General features: G+C 48.7%; 1 protein-coding gene and 1 pseudogene across 1 annotated transcript in view; one reads left to right on the top strand and one right to left on the bottom strand.

Annotated features, from left to right (window-relative positions):
- STK10 (serine/threonine kinase 10) overlaps positions 1-16,118 on the top strand; it is a 127,604-nt gene that overhangs the window by 99,697 nt on the left and 11,789 nt on the right. The window contains exons 13-17 of the mRNA XM_012765489.2: positions 8,324-8,416; positions 11,038-11,167; positions 13,589-13,713; positions 15,012-15,200; positions 15,786-15,911. Of these exons, the coding sequence (XP_012620943.1) occupies positions 8,324-8,416; positions 11,038-11,167; positions 13,589-13,713; positions 15,012-15,200; positions 15,786-15,911 (663 nt within the window). The remainder of the gene's footprint in view (positions 1-8,323; positions 8,417-11,037; positions 11,168-13,588; positions 13,714-15,011; positions 15,201-15,785; positions 15,912-16,118) is intronic.
- Positions 3,275-3,943, bottom strand: LOC105871856 (heterogeneous nuclear ribonucleoprotein K pseudogene; annotated as a pseudogene).

Here is a 16,118-nt window from a genome sequence, read left to right as displayed (position 1 = left end):
GTTGACCACATATATGTGGGTCTATTTCATTGATCTGTCTTTCAGCAATGCTACAATGTCTTGGTAACTATAGCTTCATTGTAAGTCTTGAAGTCCAGTAGTGTGAGTCCTCCAGTTTTGCCCTTGTTTTTCAGTTGTTCAGTTCCTCTGCCTTTCCGTATAAATCTTAGAATCAACTTGTTGACATCTTTGAAAATGCCTGCTGGGATTTTAACTGGGATCGAGTTGTATCCATTGATCAGTTTGAGGAGACTGGACATCTGAACAATACTGAGTCTTCCTAACCATAAACATAATCTCTTGCCATTTAGTTAGGTCTTCTTTGACACCTTTCCTTGGTGTTTTTTTAGTTTTCAGCATCCAGATTCATCATATATTTTGTTGTAATTATGCTTATTTCATGTTTTTTGGTACTATTATGTAAGGTAGTTTTAAAAAAATATCAAATTTCAACTGTTCATAGCTAAAATATAGAAATACATTGATATTTGTATATTGGATTTTGTGTTGTGCAACCTTGCTAAACTCACTTTTTTGTAGATTCCTTGGGATCTTCTACACAATCATGTTTGCAAACAGAGATAGTTTTATTTCTTCCTTTGCAATGTGTATGCTTTCTATTTCATTTTATTGCTTTATTGTGCTAACTGGGAGCTCCATTAGGATGTTGAATAAGGATAGTAAAGTGGGCACCTTTGCCTTGTTTCCAGTCTTACATGGAAAGCATTCAATGGTTCATCATTAAGTACAATGTTAGCAATAGGGGTTTTTTTGTTTTGGTTTTTGAGACAGAGTCTTGCTTTGTTGCCCAGGCTAGAGTGAGTGCTATGGCATCAGCCTAGCTCACAGCAACCTCAAACTCCTGGGCTCAAGCCATCCTCCTGCCTCAGCCTCCCAAGTAGCTGGGACTACAGGCATGCGCCACCGTGCACGGCTAATTTTTTCTATATAGATTAGTTGACCAATTAATTTCTTTCTATTTACAGTACAGACGGGGTCTCACTCTTGCTCAGGCTGGTTTCGATTTCCTGACCTCGAGCAATCCGCCCACCTCGGCCTCCCAGAGTGCTAGGATTACAGGCGTGAGCCACCGCGCCCGGCCAGCAATAGGGTTTTTTATAGATGCCCTCTATCATGTTAGGAAAGTTCCATTCTGTTCCTTGCTTACTGATAGATTTTATTATGAATAGATGTTGAATTTTGTCAAATGATTTTCATGTATAAATTGATATGATCATATGGTTGTATTGCTTGATTTTCAAATATTGAACCAGGTTTGCATTCTTGGAATAAAGCCCACTTGGTCAGTATGTATTTTCCTTTTTATATATTTATGTGTTCAGTTTGCTAATATTTGGGTGAAGATTTTTGAGTCTTTGTTCATGAAGCATATTGGTCTGTGGTTTTCTTGTAATGTCTATCTAGTTTAAGTTATCTATTTCTTTTTAAGTGAACTTTGGTAGTTTCTTTCAAGGAATATGTTTATTTTATTTTAGTTGTCAAATTTATTGGCATAAAGCTGTTTATAGTATTCCCTTAAAATACTTTTAATGCCTGTAGGATCTGTAGTGATGTTCTATCTTTCATTCCTCATACTAGCATTTGGTGTTGTCATCTCTTTGTATTCGTTCTTGTGTGTGTCTTCCTCCCCCTACTTCTCCTCTTCTGCTCTTTCAGCCCTCCTCCTTCTTTGCTGTCAATCTGACTGTTTATTACTTTTATTGACCTTTTCAAAGAACCTGCTTTTGGTTTCATTGATTTTTCTCCATTTTCTATTTTCAATATTCTTGATTTCTGCTTTTATATTAGATTTAGATTTTTTTTTGTTGTTGTTGTTGTTTTAGACAGAGTCTCACTCTGTTGCCCAGGCTAGAGTGCTATGGTGTCAGTCTAGCTCACAGCAACCTCAAACTCCTGGGCTCAGGTGATCCTCCTGCCTTGGCCTCCTGAATAGCTGGGATTACAGGCATGCACCACCATGCCCGGCTAATTTTTTCTAGATATTTTTAGGTGGCCAATTAATTTCTTTCTATTTTTAATAGAGACCGGGTCTCGCTCTTGCTCAGGCTGGTTTCAAACTCCCAACCTTAAGTGATCCACCCACCTTGGCCTCCCAGAGTGCTAGGATTACAGGCATGAGCCACCACGCCTGGCCTAGATTTAGGTTTATTTATTTATTTAATTTTTTGCATCGTGGGAGTTTTATTTGTAAGTGAATTTTTAACTATCAATACAAATGCCAAGATACTACACAAAACATCCACAGGAACTTTTTCAGCTTTTTTTTTAATTGTACACAAACATTTTCTACATAATCCAACATACACCAGAGAAATAGTACATCTTTTCTTTCAATTTGCATACAATGGAAAAAACAAGAATATATATATATATTTTACAAAGTTTAACTAATAGACACTAGCGAGTTGACAGTTTAAATCTATATGTGAGAAATTATCTAATAAAAATAATCATAATTTATTCAGCAGTCACTTCCATAACCAAGTGTTATTCTGATTAATAAAACTTGTTGCCAGTCAGGCTTCTGGTATATACTAATACCAGTACTCAGTTTGTAGCACTGCTAAAATTCACTCACTCTGCTGCTGTTTCAAAATTTCAATGTTAGTTTTTGCATGTCCTCCCCCCCCCCAACCCTGTTTGTGAGGAACTAAAACATTACATCTGGTGAACAGCAAAGATTTCACTACACCTCAAATGCAGAACACCTATGAAGGAGAGAAATGTTGGCTTTTTAAACAGAAGCAGATAAAAAACAAAAAAATGCAGGACTCCTTCAGTTCTTCACTAGTCTTAGAAAAACTTTCCAGAATACTGCTTCACACTATAAAAAAGAAAAAATAAGGCCGGGCGCTGTGGCTCACGCCTGTAATCCTAGCACTCTGGGAGGCCGAGGTGGGCGGATTGCTCGAGGTCAGGAGTTTGAAACCAGCCTGAGCAAGAGCGAGACCCCATCTCTACTATAAATAGAAAAATTAATTGGCCAACTAATATATATAGAAAAAATTAGCCAGGCATGGTGACGTATGCCAGTAGTCCCATCTACTCGGGAGGCTGAGGCAGAAGGATCACTTGAGCCCAGGAGTTTGAGGTTGCTGTGAGCTAGGCTGATGCCACTGCACTCACTCTAGCCTGGGCAACAAAGCGAGACTCTGTCTCAAAAAAAAGAAAGAAAGAAAGAGAGGGAGGGAGGGAGGGAGGGAGGAAGGAAGGAAGGAAGGAAGGAAGGAAGGAAGGAAGGAAGGAAGGAAGGAAGGAAGGAAGGAAGGAAGGAAAGAAGGAAAAGAAAAGAAAAGAAAAAAGAAAAAATATCTTGCATTAGAATCCTACAACATCTGCATCCTGTTTCACACTGTTCTGCAGCAAACACTGTGCATCTGTATCTGGTCCTGTGTTCCTATAATGGTAATGATCCGATCTTTGGATCCTTCTAAAGGCTCACCGATTTTGATCGAAGCTCCCAACTCATGACGGATTTGTTTAATCCGCTGACCACCTTTGCCAATAATAGATCCAGCCAAATCTTTGGGAATAGTTACTTGTGTAGTAATAATAGGTCCACCAAGATCACCATATGAGCCACGACCCCTGCATAGGAATAATCATATCCAGAGCCTCCCTGTGGTTCATAAGCCACCTGCCATTCTGATGGGCTTCGTGTATCTATTGCAGAGTCCCAAGTTTCATCAGCACTTAAACCAACCATGCCATCGTAGCGGTCTCCAGGTCTTCCTCTTCTATCATAGGCCATTAGACCTCCTCCTCTAGGAGGTGGTGGAGGAGGAAGAGGGAGCTTCCGAGTTCTACTACCACCCCGCCACCTCGACCAGGAGGAGGGGGAGGTGGTCCTCTACGAGGGCTCATATCATCATAATCTCTTCTAGATGGAGGCATGGGGATGCCCACCCCGACCAGGAGGCATTCTGCCAAAACCAGGTGGTGTAGATGGAGGCATGGGGATGCCCACCCCGACCAGGAGGCATTCTGCCAAAACCAGGTGGTGTAGATGGAGGCATGGGGATGCCCACCTCGACCAGGAGGCATTCTGCCAAAACCAGGTGGTGTAGATGGAGGCATGGGGATGCCCACCCCGACCAGGAGGCATTCTGCCAAAACCAGGTGGTTTAGATGGAGGCATGGGGATGCCCACCCCGACCAGGAGGCATTCTGCCAAAACCAGGTGGTGTAGATGGAGGCATGGGGATGCCCACCCCGACCAGGAGGTAGTTTTGGCAGAATGCCTCCTGGTCGGGGTGGGCATCCCCACGCCTCCATCTAGAAGAGATTATGATGATATGAACCCTCGTAGAGGACCACCTCCCCCTCCTCCTGGTCGAGGTGGCCAGGGTGGTAGTAGAACTCGGAAGCTCCCTCTTCTTCCTCCACCCGAAGATCCGCATTGGAAATCCTACAGGCCGTCCACGGCGGTCACCAAACATCATTGTAAAACCACCATAATCATAAGTGTCATCATAAATATTGGGATCATAAGGATGTGCATGTCCTTTGATGGGAGATTCTTTTAATAGAGGTGTTTATGCTATTTTATTTATATTTAATGAAATTATCATTTGTTTTGTTTGTCCCATCTGGTTTCTCTCTTTCCTTTCCCCTTTTCCTATCTCCTTTTGAAATATTTAAATATTTTTATTATTCCATAGTAATTCATCAATCAGTTTCACTTGCTTTCCGTGTGTGCGTGCATGTGTGTGTTTAGTGGTTGCTCTAGGACATCATACTATACACACCTCTGTCGCGGCCCGCTTACAGGACTGAGGGTGGACACAGAACATAAAACACAAACGCTGAACACAAAGAAAAACACAGACACACGTACAAACAGTTGACTCCAGTAATAATACACCAGGTCAGTTTTATTTTTATACTCTAAAAAATTAAAGTTAGTTCCTTGTACATAACCACCCAGGCATGGCAAAAATGACCATAAATTCCAGAATAGCCTTAGGGAAGCAGACGTCCCCTGACTCAGAATCTCAAGGTGGTTGCTCTAGGCACTAGGCATAGATAAAGGACTGAGATTAGCAAGGATGGGCAAGGTGAGCCACAGGGGGCATTTCTCATCCCCAGCTTCTCTTAGGGTGACCCCCTAAGATCTTTGGCTGAACCCCAGTGGCTTTGCCTAGCTTAGGTCGCCCCTCCCTTGAAGGGTCTTACCCGTCATTGACTAACCAGCCATCTTATGGTGTGTACGCAGCAATCACAGGAACAATACGTTTATCGTGTGGCCTCCAGATCCCCAATGCCTTGGGGTGGGGCTGCTTTTGCTAGTTGCAGCTCAGGTCCTTTGTTATGCCTCTAGGCAACACCTTTGTTTATCACAGGGAGCCTGTCTGGAACAGATTACTTTTCAAATGCTCTGGGCAGCACCACACGTACATTACTCACTAACTTTAATTCTTTTTTTTTTTTTTTGAGACAGAGTCTCACTTTGTTGTCCAGGCTAGAGTGCCCTGGCGTCAGCCTAGCTCACAGCAACCTCAAACTCCTGGGCTCAAGCAATCCTTCTGCCTCAGCCTCCCAAGTAGCTGGGACTACAAGCATGCACCATGCCTGGCTCATTTTTTCTATATATATTTTTAGTTGGCCAATTAATTTCTTTCTATTTATAGTAGAGACAGGGTCTCGCTCTTGCTCAGGCTGGTCTCAAACTCCTGACCTCGAGCAATCCACCTGCCTTAGCCTCCTCCCAGAGTACTAGGATTACAGGCGTGAGCCACTGCGCCCGGCCTTTAATTCTTAAACTAGGAAAATACATGTCAGTCCCCTACATACCTCTTTCACCGTCTGTTTAGAGTTTATATTATAATATTTAAAGAAAAATGTAGAAGCCATATAATTTCTTAATACCTCCTCAATTTTTTGTAATCTTCACATATATTCTATCTAAATGCATTAAAAGGCCGGGCACAGTGGCTTATACCTATAATCCTAGTACTCTGGGAAGCCGAGGCAGAAGGATTGCTTGAGCTCAGGAGTTTGAGAACAGCCTCAGCAAGAGCGGGACTTCATCTCTACTATAAAAATAGAAAGAAATTAGCCAAACAACTAAAAATAGACAAAATTAGCTGGGCATGGTGGCACTTGCCTATAGTCCCAGCTACCCTAGAGACTGAGGCAGGAGGATTGCTTGAGCCCAGGAGTTTGAGGTTGCTGTGAGCTAGCCTGACGCCATGGTACTCTAGCCTAGGCAACAGAGTGAGACTCTGTCTCAAAATAAATGAATGAATGAATTAATTAATTAATGCAAGCCTGCATGCATTAAAAACCTCACCAGAGGCTGGGCATGGTAGCTCACGCCTGTAATCCTAGCACTCTGGGCTGCCTAGGTGGGTGGATTGCTCGAGGTCAGGAATTCAAAACTAGCCTTAGCGAGACCCTGTCTCTACTAAAAATAGAAAGAAATCTTTCTATGGGACTACAGGCATAGCCACAATGCCTGCCTAATTTTTTCTATATATTTTTAGTGGGCCAATTAATTTCTTTCTATGTTTGGTAGAGACAGGGTCTCGCTCTTGCTCAGGCTGGTTTCAAACTCCTGACCTTGAGCAATCTGCCCGCCTCGGCCTTCCAGGGTGCTAGGATTACAGGTGTGAGGCACCGTTCTCTGCCCACATTTGCTAATTCTTTGTATGTAGAATCATTTTTTATTGTATCCCTGACATTTTAATGTTATGGTCTGTAGACTCTGGGTCCATCTTATAATCTTTCGGAGAATGCTGATTTTTTTGTTGTAGCAGGCAACCCTGTTAGGTTCAGACCACAGGTTCTATCTTATCTTCTGTGGGTGCCAGTCTCAGTTTAGTTGGGTTTTGTTTGTTTGTTTGCTGTGCTGCTTGCCATTTGTGTCATTCATGCTCCGCCGGGGTGGATGCGAGACGCGTGTGTGTTCGTGCACAGAATCAGGGAGATTTCCCTTTTCCTTTGGGATTCATCCCACACTCACTGGCTTGCACAGGCTCCTTTTCCTGATTTTTGTGGCCACAAACACGAGGGTTCATGTGGCGTTTTGGCCGCCTTGTCTACTGTGTCACGGGGCGGGTCTGGGACTGGCGAAAGCCAGAAGAGCAGAAGAAAAAAAAATAGGAAACTCACGCCTGTCCCAGTCCCTTCTGTACGTTTTGACTCCCCCTCATGGTCACCTACTTTTGTTTAGTGTTTAGAGTCATCTAGTAGTTGCTTTTTGCATTTTATCCAGAGTTTTCATCGTGACCAACAAGAGACAGCCTATGTTGGCCACCTGCATCTCTCTTTTGGATCATGTGCAGTATTTCCCCCTCAACAGATGCTCTTAAGGGCCCTTTGTCAGGCAGGGCAGTTTTGGGTCGTCAGACACCGGTAAAGTTGGGTTTCTCAGGAAGAACCGCCCGAGGAACTCTAGTTTCCTCCGAGAGAGACGTGTCACGAGTCTTCTCCCTCCCCTGTAATAAAAGACAGAAACCCAAGCCCAGCTGCCTTAAGGAGGAAATACCTACTGGCTTCTTCCCAGGAGGGCAGAAGTGTTGCCAGAATTCTCTCTGCTCTCCCGGCACTGCCTCCTGTGTTAAGCCTGTCTCGGGCGGGCCCCTCTGGGCCTCATCCTCCCAGCTCGGCGGCCCCAGAGGGCAGAGACGGCTCTTCTCCCATAGTTCCAGCAGATGTCCCGAAGCTCTCGCTGGCCCAGCAAGGCCACATGCTCAGCCCCGAGCCAACGCATGCTACCAGGGGCATGGAATGTGCTGCTCCGCCAGCCTGGACCATGTGCCCGGCCTAGAGCCAGTGGGGGCGGGGGTGTCAGCCTGCTGGGCCTCGGGCACCGGGGTGTGGGGACCCGAAGCATGCATTCTCAGCCAGGACGATATTATTATCTCAAGGAAGCAAAACAACTTAGTTATTACAGTGGCGTAACAAATCGACAGTGCATCTGTGGGATCAATATTTCATAGTGGGTAGAGTGATTAGGAAAAATATCTGAAAGGACTTCTGAAGGGCCAATAATTTTTTTGAAAAGTCAAGCATCATTGCCCTAAAGGAAACTGAGGTGCTATTGCCAGAAGAAGCAGGTGGCTACCGAGACGCTGGAGACAGCCCTGCCCACTCGGGGGAGTGGGGGCCCGCGGCAGGCAGGGCAGGGCAGGGCGGAGGACGGCACCCGGGCAGAGGGGCCTGGCTTGTAGGGGCTGGTGCCTGGGAAGCTGAGCCTAGTCCTCGACCCCCTGGCCCAGGAGTTCTGGGGTCGAAGGTTATCGTTCAGGAAGCGGGAGGAGGTGCCCTGACCCAGCCGCCCCCGCTGTCTCTGCTGCAGGTGAAGACTGAGGTGGAGAAGCTGCCCCGGCAGCAGCGGAAGGAGAGCTTGAAGCAGAAGATGGAGGAGCACGCTCAGAAAAAGCTGCTACTTGTAAGTCTTCGGCTCTCGCTTGGGGAGTAGAGAGGCGGGGGGGTGGGGGGGGTGGGGGGGGAGGGGGAGGGCAGGGGTGTCCCATATTTGAGACCCTGAATGGTGACCAGGTTCTGCCCCTTGGATGCCCGTCTCTTGTTCTGAATACCTGAGTCCAGCTCCACCTTCCTGGCTCCCTATTGTTCCCTCCTCCATGCAGCCTTCCCTGATTGCATCACTTCCCCCGGAAGTGAGCTCTAATGTCTCTGGACACCCCCACTGTTTGCATTGACCTCAGCACCCCAAGCCCATAGCACCTCCTGCCTTGTTTTAGGGTGATTTGTTTGTATGTCAGATCTCCTTGACCAACTCAGTATGTCCATCTGCCCACTTGGCACCCTTTGGAGTCCAAAAGACATCAAACTGACAGCCTCCCAGACCTGGTCCTGTTCCCATGTTCTGAGAGGCTCCATCCCCCTTCCTTCTGGCCTGTCAGGCAAGAAACCTTGTCCTTCCTGACCCCTCCTTCCCCTCCACCCTTCCTCACCTCCCGGAGCATGGAGTGTATGGATTTCTATCTCCCATCTCTGATCCATCACCTCTCTGTCTCCCAAGCCCCCGCAGTGGCCTCCCGGCCAGTATCCCAGCTCGCCCTGCTGCTTCCCTGCGGTTCCTTCTTGCAGGCCAGCAGGGGTGACCAGCGCAAATTCCACATCTGACTGAGTCACCTCCCCCACTTACCAGCCTCCAGTGATTTTGTCCCCTTTGTCTGTAAGATAAAACCTAAAACCTGCCTCCACACTGCCCCGCCCCCGCTCACAGCCTTCTTTCCATCCCTTGCCTGAATGCTCCCATTTTCTCCCACTAGGGGGTCTTTGTGCATCCTGCTTCCTCAGCCCCAAATGCAGAGAAATGTCAGCATCTGCATTTACAGATGCTTTGTTCCTTATCTGGTTCAGCATCCCTGGCTTCCTGGGGTAGGTGCTATTAGTTTTCCTATTTGCAGAAGAGGAAACTGGCTCAGAGAGGTGACATTTTAGAGTTCACAGTTGGGGGACCAAGGCCACAGGCTTGGTCTGATTCCAGGCTTTGTGTTCTATCTGGGACACCCTACAGCCTGTCCCTTGACCCCATGATTAGAAAAAGAATACAGGAGCCAGGCACAGTGGCTCACACCTGTAATCCCAGCCCTTAGGAAGGCTGAGGCAGGAGGATCTCTTGAGCTCAGGAGTCTGAGGTTACAGTGAGCTGTGATCAGGCCACTGCACTCTAGCCTGGGCAACCGAGCAAGACTCTCAAAAAAAAAAAAAAAAAGTAGAGAAACCCTGGAAACACTCTATTATTCTATTGGGTAAATAAGTTAGGGTATAGCCATAGCATGAAATATTTTCAGCCATTTAAAACATTTGACAGATTACATTATAACATGGAAAGGTTTTTAAATGAGTTTTTTTAATTTTGGTAAAATAGTCTTAACATGAAATTTGCCATCTTTACTATTATTAAGTATATAGTTTAGTGGCATTAAGTACATTCATATTGTGCAACCATCACTACCATCCATCTCCAAAATTCTTTTCATCTTGTAAACTGAAACTCTGTACCCATCAAACAATAACTCCCCATTTCTCTTCCCCCAACCCCTGGTAACCTCTATTCTACTTTCTGTCTCTATGATTTTGACTATTCTGTATCTCATATAAGTGGACTCATTCAGTATTTATGCTTTTGTGTCCGGCTTATTTCACTTGGCATAATGTCCTTGAGGTTCATTCATGTTGTTGTATGTGTCAGAATTTCCTTCCTTTTTAAGGCTGAATAATATCCATTGTATATATACACCACATGTTGTTTATGCATTCATCTGTCTATAGACGCTTGGATTGTTTCCATCCCTTGACTATTGTGAATAATAAACACGAATATACAAATATCTCTTTGAGTCCTTTCAAATAATTTTGTGAAACAACAATAATAATAGCTATGGATACACTTGTTTAGATATACTACATACAGTTACTAGCCATGTAGGATTGTGGGGATATTTAGTTTCATCTTATGTGGTTTCTAAGACTTTTTTATTTTAATTTTTTTACTCTTCATTATGGAAAATTAAAAACATAGACAGGAATAGAAATAATGGTATAAGGAAACCCCATATGCCCTCCACCCAATCTCACAATTATCAACTCATGTCTACTTATTCATTTCCTAACCCCATGATATTATTTTGAATCAAATCCCAAACATAATATCATTTTACCTATAAACATCTCAATGATCATACAAATAACCATAATACCATAAACACACTTAAAAAATTTAACAATAATTGCTGAATAATATCATATTTGCACTCAAGTCATGTTGCAGAAATTCACATTTCTAGTTGTCTCATGAATGTCATTCTTTTTTTTTTTTTTAAAGCAGTTTGTTCTTTGATCCAGGATCCAAATGAAGCCCACATGTCGCAGTTGGTTGATACGTCTCTAAATCTCTCTTAAAGTTCCCCTCCATATATTTCTTTTTCTTTTCTAAATTGTCTTCTCTAATCATGCTGACTTTTCTTCTGTAATAGGAATAAACATTGAGGTGGCCAAGTCGGCTCTGGGTAAAGGTCCGTCCTCCTCTCTCCCCGACAGGACCGGGACTTTGTAGCCAAGCAGAAGGAGGACCTGGACCTGGCCATGAAGAGGCTCACCACCGACAACAGGCGGGAGATCTGTGACAAGGAGCGCGAGTGCCTCAGCAGGAAGCAGGAGCTCCTTCGAGGTGCGGCCCGAGAGTGGGTGGTGCCATCTTGGCCCAGAACCTCTGCGAATGGACATCCCAGCCCCGGGCAGTGGGACGGGCAAGAAAACGCTACTGGGTCTTCCCCATTCGAAAAGCTCAATGTCATTCTTCATGGTGAAACCTGAGGGAAACCCTCACTGACGTCAGGAACGAGGCCAGGGCAAGTGCTCGCGTCGTCACCAGCACTGTTTGACATTGTTCCAGAAGTCAAGGGAAGAAAAGACAGGAATAGACGCTGAGGGGGTAGAAACTGTTCCTATGTGAGCTGAGTTGACAGAGCAGTGGGGACAGTGTGGAGAGCCCTGTCCCCAACAGCTGTCGTGTGTTGAGCACCTGCTCCACCGTGCCATGTGCCAGTCCATTTTCATACCTTCCTCTCACTGAGTCCCCACCTTAACCCTATGAGGCAGGTCGTACTATTATCCCCATTTTTATAGATAAGGAAACTGAGGCTTGGGAGTTACTATCTTTGGCTGAGTGTCTTAGACCATTCGGGTTGTGACATCAAAATGCCACTGACTGGGTAGCTTAGAAACAACAGAAATGTATTTCTCACACTTGTGGGGGCTGGCAAATCCGCGGTCACGGCGTCATCAGATTTGGTGCTTGATGAGGGCTCGCTCTCTGCTTCATAGATGGCGCCTTCTCGCTGTGTCCTCACATGGCGGAAGGGCAGCCAGCTCTCTGGGGCCTCTCACAAGGGCACTAATCCCGTTCACGGGGCCCCACTCTAATGACCTAATCACCTCCCAAAAGGCCCCCCCTCCAAATACCGTCACTGTGGGGGTTAGGATTTCAAGGTACGAATTTAGGGGGAACACAAACGTTCAGACCACGGCACGGAGGTTGCGCAGTTGCTAAGTGGTAGAGCCGGGCCTTGGACGCCGATGTCATCAGGAAGCTGTGCCTACCCTGGTGCTGCCCTGAGTTTGGGGGATTTCAGGGCTGATCAAGGAAAAAGATAGGACCACAAGGTGGCAGTAGCATACAATAAGCGTTGTTTGGGAGGCATTTTGACAGGTTTGCCTGCGGAGGGGGTCCCTCCCGGCGTGAGACCTTCTAGAGATGAGGGTGCCACTGCCCAGAAGGGGAAGAGGGCAAACAGTCTTGGGGAAGTAGGGGGCCCGAGAGGGGCGCTGGCGTATCTAGGTGATGTTCCCTGCGTGGTGAGCTCAGATGGGCCGTCTCTGCGTCAGAGCTCCGAAGGGCAGCAGTGGTTTGGGGTCTTTGTACTGCCCGGGCGTTTGTCTCATCTGTGGTTAGCAGATGTTGGGTGCAGTTTAATAGGGCAAGCAAGGTAGGCAGGCCCCAAATGGCTGTTTGAACTTTTCTATATAACAATGCATGTTTGATATTTTTAATAGATATTTTATATTCATTTTAAATATATCAGTTGGATGGGTAAAAATTTGAGTTTGGTGCCCATGGGGTTTTGAGCTCCGGGGCCTGCTGTGAAGAAGTAAATGACATGGGACCAGTATGCAAGGGCCATCTTTGGCTCGTTTATGAAACAGGTGCCTCCTCCAGGGCTGTGACAGCCAGTGCAGTTACACAACATAAACCTCTGTTATTTGGTGTGGACCAGCAAAACGGGGCCCTTGGTGTTTTGATATTCTGAATAGAGCACGGCTGTTTCAGAAAAGCCCTCATTTCCTTTTCCTATCCCCCGATGTTTGTAAGAACCACCCTATTTATGGAACTGTGGTTCTGATTTTGGTTTGGAAGCCAAAACCACTGCTCTGATGTAGCAAGGGTAGATCCCACTTGCCACGGAAGAGGAATGCAGTGACATAAACCGGGCATCTGCAGGGCTGGGCATGACCTCTGTACCTCAGCGGGCATGAGACTCTCCATCTGGCACCAGCTCCCCTGCCCTGCTGCCGTGCACAGGCCAGCGGATAGACTGCGGTGCTAGGGTGCCACATGCCGCTGTCTCCTTAACACATGCAGGGGACCTGCAGGGCGGCTTGCACCCGAAAGTGTCTCTGGAGGACGTTCCTTCCCCCCATGGCGCAGTTGTGCCCTTGGTGTAGACGGAAGCTGAGGCATGGAGAGGTTTTTGAATCCATCACAAATCCCAGCGATGGGGCTGGGGCCTGGGCGGGATGAAAAGCAGGAAGTGTTCAGAGTCAGCAGCCAGAGAAACCACCTGCGTCTGCGGCTTCTCCGGCCCCTGACTTGGACCGCTGCCGGCTGTGCCCAGCTGCTGGGAGCAGCCATCCCCTAGGCTCTAAGCAAGTCTCTGGGACGTGGCTCGGCCCGGCCAGCGTGGTCCAACGAGGCGGCGCATGCGCTGATCCCTCTGAGCTCGGCAGGCCGGTGTCAGGGACAGCGAGAGGAGGCCTGGCGGAGGGTGGGCGGGGCGCCGGTGGCACCTCACCGGGCGGCCTGTCCCCGCAGACCGGGAGGCGGCCCTGTGGGAGATGGAGGAGCGCCAGCTGCAGGAGCGGCACCAGCTGGTGAAGCAGCAGCTCAAGGACCAGTACTTCCTGCAGCGGCACGAGCTGCTTCGCAAGCACGAGAAGGTGAGGCCAGACCGGGGCGGGCTGTGCGTGACGGGCACCTCGGGGTGCCGGGGTGGCCACAATGAGGGCGCAGGACGCTCTCCAGGGACGCCCGCTTCAGCTGGGGCGACGGGCATGGGGGAGACAGCGCAGGGAGCGGGGGGCCGGGCAGCCCCTCGCCGGCACCGCGGTCTCTTTCATTCGTTCTCTTTGCCCGCTTTTCCTTTTTGTGCTCCTTTCTCTCCACTGCTCTTTGAGTCTGTTTCCCGTGCATTCCCTCAGAATGCTTTCAGGGCTCCACTTAAATGCCGCCTCTGCCAGGAAGCCGCAACTCCCGGAGCTGGCCGGGGCCCTGCTGTGTGGCCGCGACACCCCGACGTCTGCTGCAATAGCCTGTCCCAGCTCAGTCCCCATGGTGGGGACAGGGACCGCGAAAGTCGGGCCCGATGCACGGCAGCCGTGGATAATGACGGAAGTCGGCACACAGCTGGAGGGGCCCAGAATAGGGTTAGCCCAGCTAACCCTAGCCCAGCTAAGGAGTCAGGGAAGGCTTCTTGGAGGAGGCGATGCTGGCTGAGTTTTGAAATACAAATAGGTGTTAGGGGAAGGAAAAAAATTCAGATGAATCCAGGCTTTTTAACATATGAATTTACATCTGCCTCCAATAATGATGAGCCATCATTATTGTACATTTAGTGTACATTTTGCTTTGAGATGTTAGCTAATGATGGCATATTGTCATTGATTAGATGAGAAGGCATTTGGAAGGTAAGAATCCAAAAGATTATTACTAATAATTTTTTTTTTTTTGAGACAGAGTCTGACTCTGTTGCCCAGGCTAGAGTGAGCGCCCTGGCGTCAGCCTAGCTCACAGCAACCTCAAACTCCTGGACTCAAGCAATCCTCCTGCCTCAGCCTCCCAAGTAGCTGGGACTACAGGCATGCGTCACCACGCCCGACTAATTTTTTTCTATATACATTAGTTGGCCAATCAATTTCTTTCTATTTATAGTAGAGACGGGGTCTCGCTCTTGCTCAGGCTGGTTTTGACCTCCTGACCTTGAACAGTCCGCCCCCCTCGGCCTCCCAGAGAGCTAGGATTACAGGCGTGAGCCACCTTGCCTGGCCTATCACTAATAATTTTTAAAGCGAGGACAGAAAAGGAAGGTTATTTAGCAGTAGAAGTAAAACGATGCCAGCGTTGCTCTGCTGTGGCGCACATGGGCCCTGGGCTCCCAAATGGAGTGCGTGTGGCGACCTCTGGCCTCTGACCACACCAGGCCCGAGCGTAGCTGACCTCAGCCCCTGCCCCCACGCAGGAGCGGGAGCAGATGCAGCGCTACAACCAGCGCATGGCAGAGCAGCTGAGGGTGCGGCAGCAGCAGGAGAAGGCGCGGCTGCCCAAGATCCAGCGCAGCGAGGGCAAGACGCGCCTGGCCATGTACAAGAAGAGCCTGCACATCAACGGCGGCGGCAGCGCTGCCGAGCAGCGCGAGAAGATCAAGCAGGTGCGGCCGGCCGTGGGCCTGGGGTGTGTCGGGGTGGGGGCGGGTCCCGGTGTGGCCTTGCACCGCTGGGGGATGCGAAAGAGAAGATGCAGGGGGGACTGGAGGGGCGTGCAAGTCACAGGGCGAGGCCTGGAAGCTGCATTACCCTCACGGTGACGCCTCCTCTGGGGGCCAGAGGAAGGAGCTTGGTGCTGTGCTATGGACTGTCACATGCGGTCCCCTTCCCTGCTGCACGGCCTTGCTTTTATTCGAGCAGCTTCCTGTCTGCTGGCAGACCACCTCCCCTCATCCACCAGGAGCCCGCTCGCTAGCTTGTCACCCATGCGGCCCCCCGCCCCAGGATTCCCGCCTGGTGCACATGCTGTCCCAGCACACGTCACGTTACACAGTGGCGGCCCCACCAGCCTGGGGCCCCTCGAGGGGCTGGGTCCCAGCTCAGGCTGAGGACGTTACACAGGGGCACGGACTGCAGTGGTGCTGGGCGCCGGGGCTGTGCACAAACCCGTCCCCCTGGGGCAGAGCTGAGTGGTCCCCCAGCCAGCCAGGGCCCCGGCCCCCTGAGGGACACCCCTCTCTCTGGTGCAGTTCTCGCAGCAGGAGGAGAAGAGGCAGAAGTCGGAGCGGCTGCAGCAGCAGCAGAAGCACGAGAACCAGATGCGGGACATGCTGGCGCAGTGCGAGAGCAACGCGAGCGAGCTGCAGCAGCTGCAGGTACCGCCCGGGCTGCCTCGGTTTCCCCAAGGCTGTCAGCTCTCAGGGGCTCGAGCTCCTTGTCGAACAAGCCCAGGGTGAACTGATTCCAGTCCCACTGTGCTGCTTTCGGGCCCTGTGTCACTGGGCAAATCATGTCACCTCCCAAACCGTCGTTCTCACGCCCCTAAAACGGGCGCGGGTGGGGCTAGTCCTTCCTATTTTGCA

Source organism: Microcebus murinus, chromosome 21 (assembly GCF_040939455.1).
Source record: "Microcebus murinus isolate Inina chromosome 21, M.murinus_Inina_mat1.0, whole genome shotgun sequence".
Classification (NCBI taxonomy): domain Eukaryota; kingdom Metazoa; phylum Chordata; class Mammalia; order Primates; family Cheirogaleidae; genus Microcebus; species Microcebus murinus.
Note: the sequence above shows the minus strand (reverse complement) of the source record. Positions and strands in the feature narration are given on the sequence as shown.